General features: G+C 38.6%; 1 protein-coding gene across 1 annotated transcript in view; it reads right to left on the reverse strand.

The window, feature by feature from the left end:
* Nucleotides 1-5,435, reverse strand: part of dpp10 (dipeptidyl peptidase like 10) — a 178,257-nt gene extending 172,822 nt beyond the window's left edge. The window contains exon 1 of the mRNA XM_019276538.2: nucleotides 5,187-5,435. Coding sequence (XP_019132083.1) covers nucleotides 5,187-5,246 — 60 coding nt within the window. The 5' untranslated portion in view covers nucleotides 5,247-5,435. The remainder of the gene's footprint in view (nucleotides 1-5,186) is intronic.
* Nucleotides 5,436-13,161: the final 7,726 nt, after the last annotated feature.

Consider the following 13,161-nt stretch of genomic DNA (forward strand, 5'->3'; position numbering starts at 1 on the left):
TAAATTTTCATCTCTGCCTTTAAGATAATCATTCAATTTTATAATCCTTTGAAAAAGAACTAAAAATGATAAAGAAAATAATATTTGGAAGAAGTAAAAGTTGTTTCCTTGTGTGACACAACTTCAGTGGCACATCAAGACATTACACCAGAGGGGGCGTCCAGAAATGATGCTCGAGGAGTACCTTCAGTGCAGTAAAAGTAGTAGTCATTATAATTAATGAAAATGTCTCAAGGCTAGTGGAGTAGGTATTTCACATCCATTCATGGCTACCGTTGAAATATACTTTTACCTATTTTCACCAGTCTTTCCAACATGATGGGGACAATTATTTCAGTGCATAGCACATCTACCAAGCACACCTTTCAACACTGTGGATGCCATGAACCTACCTTTTTTTGTTGTGGGGTACTTTACCAAGGATGGAGTGAGCCTCTTGGAGCTGACAACTAACTGTTAGCATTCTGACAGGTTATGTCAGAAAGAGTTGCAAGCGTCATAGCATATGACACTTGTCTATGACTCATAGGCTTGACAGCACATTGATTGATTAACAGACATACAGACAAATCAGAGTTGGATTCAGACACGTGGTGCATTGTTTCTGTATTGAGTTCAGTAATTGAGTTGGACAGAACTACTACAATTAGACAAGATACAACAAAAGAATGCACATAACCCTATATCCCTACATTTATTGTATTTTTTTTTTCTGGGTTAGAGGTTATATCAGGTATATTATCTGGTTTTATGAAAGACACTGTTTTGCCCACTGCTTTAAGACTTTGTGTCATGTATTTTCCTCAAGAACCTTAAAAATGATCTGACAATAAATAGCTAGAATGTGAAGAATGAAGGATACATCCGTACACTCAGGTGCACTCCTAAAATTGGTATTTAAAAAAAAGAAAAAAAAGAGAAAAAGATCCTGAGTCCTTTTCACTTACATAAATCACTGACTGTCAAACTTCCTCTCGAAATCTCTTCTTTGTGAATTCAGTGCAAGTCCACAATGTTACAGCACAGCTTGAGAAATATTGCACCTTCTTTTTACACGACCTTGTACTCCCAGTTTATACATTTTTCCGACAATCCCAGTTTATAGTTGCAATCTGCATGTGGGTGGACCTGACACTTCCAAGGGCCGCTGATGACATGAACCGCAGGCCGCATCCAGCCTTGTTAAACTCAGCTAGACCTCAGGCCCACGAAAAGTCTGCTGCCTCTTCGTAATTGGATTTCTTATCTTGGCTTGTTGCGTAAGGACACAGCTATGATATAAGAGGGGGCATTTAAGAGGATAACAGAGAGCTGTTAAGACCTCAGCGCCAGACGATGGGGGTCAGACACGGAGAGATTAGCGTTTTTTTGTGCAACATAGAGGAGTTTTGGACTACTTAATCCTGACTATGATCCCCACTTGTTTGACTGATTTCCGAGACAGGTTCACTGCGAGCTGAAGGCAAAAGTGCATCACGCCGAGCTGCAGCACATGCCTTGGGGTGTCTGACACTCCAAACCAAGCTTTATACAATACGGATTTCGAATGCAGCAGGCAGCCCAGCCCAAGTGCTTTTTCTCTGAAAGTGAAAAGACAGGCCATGAAAGAGAAAAGTGCTGCACACAGAGATTCAGAAAATGTCTTTTCACACACAACAGCCCTCTAGGCAACCGAATATGAGGCTGAATATTCTCGGGGAATGTAATTCTAGCTCTGTTTATTGTCACTGTAAAACAAAACAAAAAATTGAATTGGCTCAGCAAGTTTGTTTGCGAAGAATATGTTGTTGTTTTTTTTATATTTACTCACATTTTGAGGTCTTAAAATTAAGTTTTCAAAAAGTTTACAGTTATGTACAGGATATCTTATTTTATTTGTCCATATATGTGTCAGTAAATCAATCTGTAGTGAACTAAACAAGACAAAAAACAAATAACAGAAGCTCTTCCACTCCTGATTCTTCTTCTTTGACATTTTAAAACAAATGTAACTATTAACTATTAATATAATCTAACACAATTTGGGACTAAAACAAGACATTTAAGATTGTGTCTTTTTCTGTGTTCAGACAAACTGAAATCATTGAACATCTGTCATTTCTGCTGTTGTTTTCTGTTCCTCAGCTGCTGAAGCCAATCAGCTGTTTTTTTTTTTTTTTTTAAGAACCGTCATTGATTCTCATTGGCTTTAACTCAGAAACCCCCAAATGACCATGCACCCTCGATGACAGTTTGTAGATAATTCATCCTTCTCCGTTCCGACTCTGATTCTGTAAATAGTCTCATGCAGTTACAAAGATTTAACCATAAAGAAACGGTGTGTTTGGACACTTTGTTACAGTCCACGTCTTTAGCCATGTTTCCATAAAAATATTTTAATGTGCATTTTGAAGTATGACATCAGAAAAGTTTGATGGAAACTGCAAAAAATGTACTCAATTTCACACGTGCTTGAGGTGGTGTTTTACTTTTTCAAAGTGAGTTAATGGACTTGAGCACTTTTGCTAACACTTTTTGAGTAAATCAAAAATGGGCAAAGATGTAGATCGTAATGGCACCCACATGTCAATCAAAGCAGCCACTTTTTGATTTTGTGTAAGTTTAAGTCTTAATATTATTTTAAACGTTTTTGTACCAGGCTGTAAACATGATTATTTCTGGGCATTTTAATATGGGTACCTAAGGAGGTGAGGACTTGTTCTGCAACCCAACTCAAGTGACCGTTTGAGGAACTGCAGTTTTTGGCACTTCCACAATGTCTTAATTTCACAGCCACAGAGACTGCCACTTTCACCACGGTTTCATTGGCACTCTTTTAAATATGTCATCTTCTTCTGGTTTTCCGACAGGAGAGTTGGCGCCACTTACTGCTGGGTCTCTCCAACTGAGACCCACTCATCTTTGGATTTCAAAGGTAAGCTGGAAAAAGGTGATGTCACATAATTCTGTGCATTAACCACATAGTCCTGAATCCTGAGGCTGATTAAATTAATTTTGTAGCATTGAAACTGAATTCAAAAATATCTAAAAATGTTTCATTGCTCATTCAGTTGTGCGGGTGTTATGCAAAGACACTTAAAATTTGAAGCCTAGTTTTCAGGGGCTTTAAGGGATTTATTATAACGGGTCCTAGTCACAAGAGTTGGTTCTATCCAATGGCAATATTTCTATTGTGACGACAACATAATACTCAACAAGCTAATTGCTGAGATCGGGGAACGTGGCAACAATGCTAAAAATAATAACAATAACTGATTTGGAATTGATAACATTGTCAGCAACACAATTATTACACAAACTGTAAATTAGTTTTACCTCTAAATCAAATACTTTAGATCACTGGTTCTCAAACTATAGTTTGTGTCCTATTGGTGTTATGTAACCTCCCTCTAGTGGTACATGGGGGAATATTTGAAGCTGCTCCTGTTCAGGAATAAATAACCTTCGTATTAGGAATAAACCTGTGTCCTGTAGCTGAATACAGTCCGTCTATAATGCTGTATTTTAACATCTGCCATGACAGTCGGACTGTACACTGGTCTAGATAATCTTTTCACAATCAGACTCATGTGATTTTGCTGTGTTACCAGATTTCAGCAATAAACTGATAGAAACCAGAATTATCCCTTTAATCCAAAACATAGCTAAATGATTTGCTGCTATCAAAGAGCTCGTGCTCTTTGATAGCAGCAAATTATGCCAAGTCATAAGTTTCCATAGTCAACTTTAGCTCCGCATTATCCATTAACCTGAAGCAATACTAAAATAAAATGGGTTATTAATAATTAATCAGTTTGCTTTGTTGATCTTAAAGAGAGAGAGAGAGAGAGAATGCTGATGTTTAAACATAAAGTACCCAGTCCTATGTTTCCCACAATGCCCTGCATTGGGAAAAAATGTGCAATAGGACAGCTGCAAACTGATTTTGAACACAGCCCAGTGCTTTTTACGAGCATCCTCTTTTGTGGCTTTATTGAATTGGCTCTGGTGAACTTGAGCTCCACAGAGACAGATGACAGATGAAGAGCTGGCTTCAGCACAGGGGTCACAGAGGAGGACCCATGGCTCTGTAAGCAGTCACCTAAGTGATGATGCTGAATGTCTCACAGCTCAGCATCCAGGACTGACAAAACCACATGAAGCTGGCTCAGACACAATGAGAAAATAAACATCCGGGATCCTATTAACCAATTTAGAAATTTTCACCTATCTTTCATCATAAATTGAACTCCACTAATTCTAAACATTCTGCCTTGTATTCCAAAATTGCAGTCTTTGGCATAGTGAGGGAGGGGATCGATAAATTTGCCCCAAGCTAAATTTCTCTGGTGGGACTTCGAGGTTGAAAAGTGATGCAGAACCGGCGGCAAAATCGATACTGTTGTTGAGTCACACACACAAACACACACACACACACATACACACACCTATACGCGCGCACACACACACACATTTCACACTCCTTCAGTCCAGATTTAAGCGCACAATATGAAGACAATGCGGATGGTGCCTTGCGGAGACGTTTTCTCGGTCGTGACTCGAACATAAAAAAGGCTGTGTTTAACTGCATTACCTGTCCTCGTTTTAAAAAAACGCACAGTTCTTGCTGCCTATGATTTGTTAACAACAGGTCGAAAAATAAGGATGATCTCCCGAGATCATGCACGGTAAAGTTAAGCAACTGATGCGCAATCAAAGACAAATTCAGAGCCCAAATGTTTCAGAGTGTTCTCGCCACCGACACAAAATAGTCAGCGCTCTGTCTTAAGAGAGCCTAACATTTCTTGTCAGTCCGTACAGGCAATATAATAATAATAAGGGGCACGACGTGATATGAATGAAATCTCGCCACTGCGCCAGTGTGTTATCTCCTCATCCAACACATTCACGCTGGACGTCAAATAAGCGGAGCTCTTTCATTCAAACACGACGAGTCAGATAACTTTTATACTTTCAAGATAGAAATTAAACAGTTTCACATAGAAGCTGTAACTTCAGCGGGTTATAACGAGGATGCGGACATGCCTATCGCCAAAACATCTCCAAAGTGTTGTGCGTCAATGCGCATACCACCAGACCCGCACTGAAGTTTTGAAGTGTCATCAAGCTGATGCTGATACAGAGTTGAATGAATGAAACACGATGAAGTTCATTATAGCCGAGAATAAAGATAAAGAAAGCCTCACCTTGATTGCCTTCGTAGACTGGCATTTCACTTGATGCGATACGGTGGCGGTTTGGTTCATCTTGGGACGCCGACACAAACAGTCCTCTTTATCCAAGTGAGACTAAAAAAAAACAGCCAAGGAGAGAAGCTAAGCGGACACCCCCTCTGTAACTCTATAGCCTGGTGATGATCGGTGTTTCCTTCTTTGTTCAGTGTGCGGTTGGAGCGCGCAACCGCATCTAACAGGCTACTGTATGTGCCTCGCGCAGCGCAGTGGGGTAGGTATGTGCACAAACGACTGGCGATGATGATTGGTTATTCAGGGGCGACCACAGAAATATCTGAATAGGGTGGCCAGATATTTCTATAGTAAAACCCAAATGGTGTTTGAGGTTACACACCATGGAATATTTAGATAAACTGTACACAGACATGAAATATCAATATGTACGTATATATGTTTTCACAAGATATCCAATGAACATACACAACAGAATTAAATGGCATGTTTTACCTTTTAAAACACACACATACACAATAAAACACCTAATATTGATGAATGAAGCCCATGGATGGACCCAAAGATGGCACCTATTCAGTCCAGTGAGACTTATTATTCAAATGTGTTGTGTCTCAGCTCGCATACTTCCATACTTAGACTTGCTATTTCGAGTACAAACGTGCATTCCCACTATCAGTTATGGTAGAATGTAGTGTACCATGAGTACCAGGATGGTGCACTCCTATTTTGTTGTATGTGGAATGCTGGACATTTCTCACCCTCAGTGGTCACCATTTTGGCTATAAAGCAGTAAAGGAGGGACCACCGGCATTGTGAAATCTGCGGCCAGAGGCAGCTGCTGGAGCTGAAGAGATTGCGATAAATACCATGATATACAAATCTAAGTTGCCCGTATGTTTTATATTTATATTTCAGCAGTCAAATGTTGGCGCTAATGCTCTGCTTGGTTGGAATTCAGTGAAAAAGAAGAAGAAGCAGTATTGAAACTACACTACCCTGCTGAAATGAGCACAGGAAGTGCATCCTATGCACAGTGCACTACATAGAAGTGCTGGTTTCTGGGTCTACTTCCCGGTTCCTGGACAGACTGAATATGCACAGCAGTGTTTCTCCTGTTGTTACTGCACAGACTTTTACATTGTGATGATGTGACACATTTTTTAATATGGCTTATCTTGGCTCAAGAAAAGTTTTCTGAATATAAAACTTCCGTGGATCTAAAATTCATAATAGAACGGGTCATAATTGACCTTGTTTCCAGTTTTAGGTGTCTCTTTTATAATGGTGGTCTGAGGATAAAATGTTTTTTTAGGCCTCAAGGGAATTAATTAAAACTGCTTTAAGTCAGTTTTATTCATACAGCTCAAAAACACGAATCTGCCTCACATGGCTTTAATTTCCCATTAATCACAGTGCACACAGCAGCTTAATTATATTAGCCCACAGCTATATAAACCAGCCAGTTCTCCTATGCTGGAATACTACAGTACATGGCCACATTCGCTGTGTTAATTAATTAGCAGTAATTTGATTAAAGACCAATTTAGTCAGCTACAGTATATACACCATGTAAGTATAATATCAACTGACATAATAAAGATAAGAAAAATAGATTTGACACAGGTCCCCTGAACAACACAGGGCCTCAGAATTATTAAGAAATGCTTTAGAACCCACCCTGATTGTTAAAAGCTAAATGGTGGACACTGAACTTACGACCTTCATGGCTCATGGGGGTCTTTGGACCATGATCCATCTAACACAGTATATATATATACAGCACATACAGTATAGATGGGTGTCTTCCTGTGCAAATGGATGCTCTGCATTACGAGCGTACATTGTATCTGTGAGATCATAACTGGTGTTGAGTGCTTCTTCCACGTTTGAATCTTTCACACCTGAACCTTCTATTCTTTGATCTATAATTACTGTAAATTGCGACTCACATCTACAACAGCAGTCCAGTTGGAAACCATGCACATTTGTGAAATCGCAGTGATTATACACATGCTTGAGAAAGGACAGTCACTTCAAACATCGTGTTCACGAAAATCCTGTTTGGAATTCAGCTTCCCACATTTCTTTATGTTGCACTGCAAGATAATGAAAACAAATGAATATTATCTTGATCAATGTTCTCGTTTCATATTGATGAACTTCATAATTTGGTTTGCTGGCAGACTGGACAGATTAGACCTGTCACACCTGATGCACTGCGGCAACAATTATGCAGTTTATGATGGAGAGTCAGATTAAAAATGACTGTGGATGTAGTCAGCTGATTTGTAGCGCAAACCAATAATGTACATCCTATTTCACTCTTCTTGTCAGTATATGACATTTGCATCATGTCAAAACGATGCCAGCTTTTTCAGTTTTTTAACATTTCTACCTACATCTACTAATAGACCCCAAAGACTGATTGATTGACACATTTAAACCATGATTGCTGTACTCATGACTAGAACTCCAATGCCCAGCAGTAAGTGACTCGTGATGATATGTCAGAACTGTAATGTCGTCTTTACGTCTGTGAAATGAGAAATGTAATGAATGTCTTATACCCCGCTCATAAAAACCATTAGTACCTCAGGAACAGTCAGATACAAGCTTACCCAATTCCAGCACACCTAATTCACTGTTCTAGACACTGTGTGCATCAATAATGGATTTAAACATTGAAAGATACCCCAATCGTGGATGGTATGGGGACATACAGGGACACATTCTTATTACACTGTTGAGGGAAACTCTCTACGGGGGAAAGGCGCTTATATGAGGTGATTCCACAGGCAGAGGAGAAATATGTTTCTTCATGACACAGTGAGTAAATGTGTCTGCAGTGGCCTTCAGAAGCTGATAAATTACACTTGCGCAGCCCTCTGGTGTCATGGTATTTCAGCTTTGCTTCTTGTCTGAGAAGGAAAAAAAAGACTGTCTTTCATCCTCATTGTTTTCCTTTTGTCGCATTTCTGTTGTCTGCATGTCTCCATGGGTCCTGTTTTTCAGATAGTTCTGGCTGAGTATGCTGACACATTCATGGACCCTCTGTATCAAAGGACTGGGGGTTAATTGAACAATTGTAGCACATCTGTTTCACGTCATACACTGTTATCTGGGGGGGTGGCGGGGTCATTAGAGGGATGTTTTACACCAAACCTGCCCCTTGCAACTTGACTAGCTTTTTGCCTTACACGTGTCTGAGGCTGCATATCAGTGCCACACAAGATAATGCCATTCATTTGTATTCATTTTTTGTATGCTGTCCTGTCATTCTGCAGTGCAATTATGCCCAGCGTAGCAGCATATTCAAGTATTTTTAAGCCTTTAAGCTGTGATGTAAACCACGCAGTTGATGCTAATACAGGCTACACTTGACTAATTAAGATTCTATGCAGATTACATGCAGATAAAATAACTTAACATGTGCAGGCAGGTTGTAGGTGGTTGCTTTTACATGTTTTTTTTGGTAATTACTTCCCATGTGAAGATGTGTATTGGCAGATGAATTAATAGGCTGTGCTGTGAGCTCAGCGTAAATGTGTAGGGCTTGATTTCATGCAAGGGGGCGTGTATACTGTGACTGAATCACCAGCTTCAGGTTCACTTTAATCTGCCATGCCTGAATAAGTAATGAAAGTGTGGTATGGATGAGTGTATGGCTGCATACGAGAGTGGGTGTGTTTGTCTTGTACTTAATTGTGCAAGCGTCTGACTTCTTGCCTATATTTGTATCTGCATATGAACACCTTTAAAAAAACATTGTCATAGGGAAAACCAATTACTTTGGTGATTTCACTTTCAGTCATACATAGGATACATTTTTCAGCGCTTGACAAAGCCATGTCAGAACACATCGGAAAACTTGAACAATGCACTGCAGTAGAGTTTTTTTTCTTAGTTCCTGTAAACTCACCATTTGTAAAATGTAAAAAGGTTGGAAAAAGTGCTATTCAGCAATGAGATATTAACACATGCATAATTGTATTTTTGTGCATTTGTGCACATCTCAACAATAAAAAGGTCTCCTCAGAGTTGATAGTGCATCAAATTAAACATACTGCATATTGATAGATTTTTATCACTCTTCAGTAACTAATATTTCCTACTTCAGAGGGCCGTAAGTGGAGTGCTACAGGTGATGCGCATGACTGAGCATGCATGCATCGCGTAAAAAGGTCCTTTCAATAACTTCCAGGTTTTGTTCCGTCACTACAAAGCACCATTGTGTGCATAGTGCTCGGTGCACTGCGAGTGGTGGATGGGGATAATAGATCTGTACCTGCAGGCAAGACTAGATTCAACCAACTAAATGAATGATTGCCTGAATTCCCTTCATGCTGACAGAGTTGCACATTAAAGCAATTCCTGAGAGCTTCTCGATAAATAAAGAAGAAACACGCAAAAGCTTTGGATAATGGACACGTATAACCTTTTAGAAAGCAAGATCTCATACATCTGTGTCCATTTATGTAAGATGCAAAAACTCTTAGTCTTCCAGCTCCTTTAATCTACTAATATCTGAAAGCCAAACAGGTCTAGCTACTGATTCCACTTTGAATGCACATAGTGGTGGCTACAAACAGTCAAAACAAAAACCTGACACAAAAATGTTCACCTTCTATCCCAATATGAATTAAATTCATTCATCTCAAACCAAAACACGTCTGAGAACATTTCATTCAAGTTCAAACAGTGAAGGATATCACAGCAGTTTACCAAAGCGTTTTCTTAGATCCGTTACAAAGACAAAGAATAACTCAAAACATTCAATTTCTGAAAAATAATGCAAACAAGAAATTTAATTTCCCTCCTCCTGAAAACTGACCCATTGCTTATCCCTTTGGAACTTGCTTTTATTCTGTTCTTTTCATCATTTGTGTTTTAACCTTGAAAAAAACATGATTGTCTGTTTGCATGACTATGAACACATTCAATCTGAACCAAAGAAAGAAAGAAAAAACATGTAATCTTAAACTGAATACTAATCAGCCTAAGCGAAGTATTTCTTCTTCTTTTTTTAACATCGGAAACTTTGAGTTGGTCTTTACAAGGATACATGTTCACAGTGTTTTGTCGCGACATGCAGTGCAGACATGGGCCATTTGATATGTAAATAAAAATGCTAAAATGTTCAAATTTCAGTGAGTGAGGTCATACATATGCATTGTGATCAGCATTTAAGTTCAATAAGCGTACATAATGAGTCTTATAAATAAACCAAAATGCTGTTTCTGGTGTTAAATCATTATGCATGACCAAAACTGTGGGATCAGGGATAAGAAGGGTTCACTTTGTGTGAAAATCTGTTTATGAACACAGTGGATAATCATTGTGATTAATCATTAGCTTTAATGGGAAATTGGACTTTTTCAAACAAGCTCAGAGGATTTGATTGAACAGTCTAATTGTCTTTTAGAGGAATGAATTAACTTGCACATTCATTGGAGACTGGATCACACACACAACATGGGGGATTTGGTAAGTGCCAGTAGAATGACACTGGTTACGAGGCCTTGGAGAAACATTCTCTTTGAAGCTGCACTCTTGCGGAGGAAGGGACCAAATCAATTCTGTTCAATTTGCTTTGAAGGGGAAATAGCCTCCTCATCTCGCAGAGTCCATCACAGCTCAGTAGGACACAAAGACTTGTCCCTATTTACTCTTTGTTATGAAACCAAAAGCCAGCAATTTGCATTTTTTAAGCAAGCTTAACAATGTCTGATTACCTGGCTTTTTGTGTGTGTGTGCCGAGAGAAAATGCACAAAAAACATCCACAAAAACCCTTTCATCCAACGTCACATTGTGATTACTGGCATTGACAATATCCCCTCACCATGTCAGGACTCTGTATTTCCTGTATATATGTCATAGTACATAATAATGGTACATTTCCAAGGTTTAATTTCACTTCTCCTCAGTCTTGGAGCTTCTGTGACCTTTTCTTTCCTGTTTTGCAGGAAAGGAAAGTTACCTGCATGAAATGCATTCCTGGGAAGCTGGATTACCTGTCCAATTCTTCATGGCCACTGGCAGGAGTGTGTGATGCCAATTGTGATCCTGTGGACATGTGTCGATACCAACACATGTGCTTTACACTGGATTTATGATTTATGATTCTATGATTTATGAGAGCTGGCAGCCCCCCCCTTCATATAGGGAAGACGACGAAAGTGGGAATATATTTTCAATTTTAGCATCTGTTTAAGATAGAGTGCAGATGGTGAGGGAAATATTAGGTAGCAAAACATAAATAACATGCAAGTGAAGAACCGAAGATCACGTTCTGCAGGTGGCCTCCTTACATTAATTAGCCTTAGTCAGATAGACTGAATTAACAGACAAAATGAATAATAAAATGTAGAAGAAAAACATCATCAAGCAACGAATGCTTACCAGAAGGCCATGAAGTGAGCTAATTTGGAGCCCCAATGTGTTCAGAATTAAATAAATAATGAAATAATCACATATTTACATATCACACATATATATTTCACAGAATACATTGTGCAAAAGTTTTAAATTAAATAACTGGTGAAATCATAAATTATTGAAAGGAGTTTTCCACACATATTCCCAGTGTATCAAAACATGGACAATAAAGTCTTGAAAAATATACATCATTATAGTAATATCTGTTATACATATATATTTGTTTTCTGCAGGTTTCCACATTGTAGATATTGTAATTTATTGTACTGACTTGCCACATAAATTCAAAGATCTTTCCTCAGTTAAGTTGCCAAAGACACTAACTACTACCAAAATACTGTTTGTTTTAACAATGTAGGTTGGTCAAAATTTCATCACATAATCCCCTTCAGTAAACAGCAGGACATTTTTTATGATTGTCAATTTCTTTCTGCTTTTGAGATACAGCTGTTTGTTGACTGAGCTGGAAAAAATGGTTAATTTGAGTGACGATTCTCAATGAACTTCAGCAACATTCGAGAATTTTACTGGGGTCTAGAGGGTTATAAAAACATTAGAATATGAAATAAAACTTCTGCTAAAATGTAAATGAATGATGAAGTTAGATCTTATTATGATGAGCTGAGTCTTTTTCATGTACATTTATATTTTACACAACCTCTTCCATATTGTATCTTTTTTTTTAATATTGAACGCTTCCATGAGCTAAGGTCCTGCTGTGTGCTAATGCACCAGACTCCATAGGATAGGCATTATTAATTAGTCACAGTGTTCTGTGTGAATTTTAGTCACAGCAATGGGTTTCAAGATTAATAGGGTTCATGCAGTAAACTAAATTACTATCACCATCATGCTATATTACCATCATTCCTCATACCTGATGGCTTTCTTTACTACAGGTGACGACTCCATAATAAACTAATGACAGATATGGACTTCAAAAGCTAGAAAAGAACGTGGTCTGTCTCCCAACATAACACTCATGAGCCAACATAACACAGCCCTATATCACATTAGTAATTCACCAACCCTTCAGCTCTGATGGATCATTTCATTTAAATCTCAGGCATTTAGCCTGAAAATCCAACACAACTTCCACACAGTAGAAAGGACCAGTACAAGAACCAGAGGCACAACACTGAGATGTAGATGTGACTCACACATATCGCTTTTATTATGCTTTATTGTGCAAAAATGTAACAGCAAAATACAAATGCATAATTTGTCTCCCACATCACTGTTTGCAATGAAGCATTGTATTCTCATAATGAAGGGTTTTGGAAAATAACACTTTGATGAAAGCTGGTTTACTGACTAACCTTTAAGTGCCATTATAAGAAATAAAATGTTAAACTGAGGCCATTACAGAGCAAACCCCTCCCCATCCTATCCAACTGCAAATAGGCACAATAGGCCTGTCAAGCTTTTGATTTCTCTGCATGCGGAAGTGTCCATGGGGCTGTAGTATATGATATCCGGTATTAGAAGAGTTCACAATGGCAGAAGTGTAAGGAATGGATTAAACAGTGTTTTTGC

Source organism: Larimichthys crocea, chromosome XVIII (genome assembly GCF_000972845.2).
Source record: "Larimichthys crocea isolate SSNF chromosome XVIII, L_crocea_2.0, whole genome shotgun sequence".
Classification (NCBI taxonomy): Eukaryota; Metazoa; Chordata; class Actinopteri; family Sciaenidae; genus Larimichthys; species Larimichthys crocea.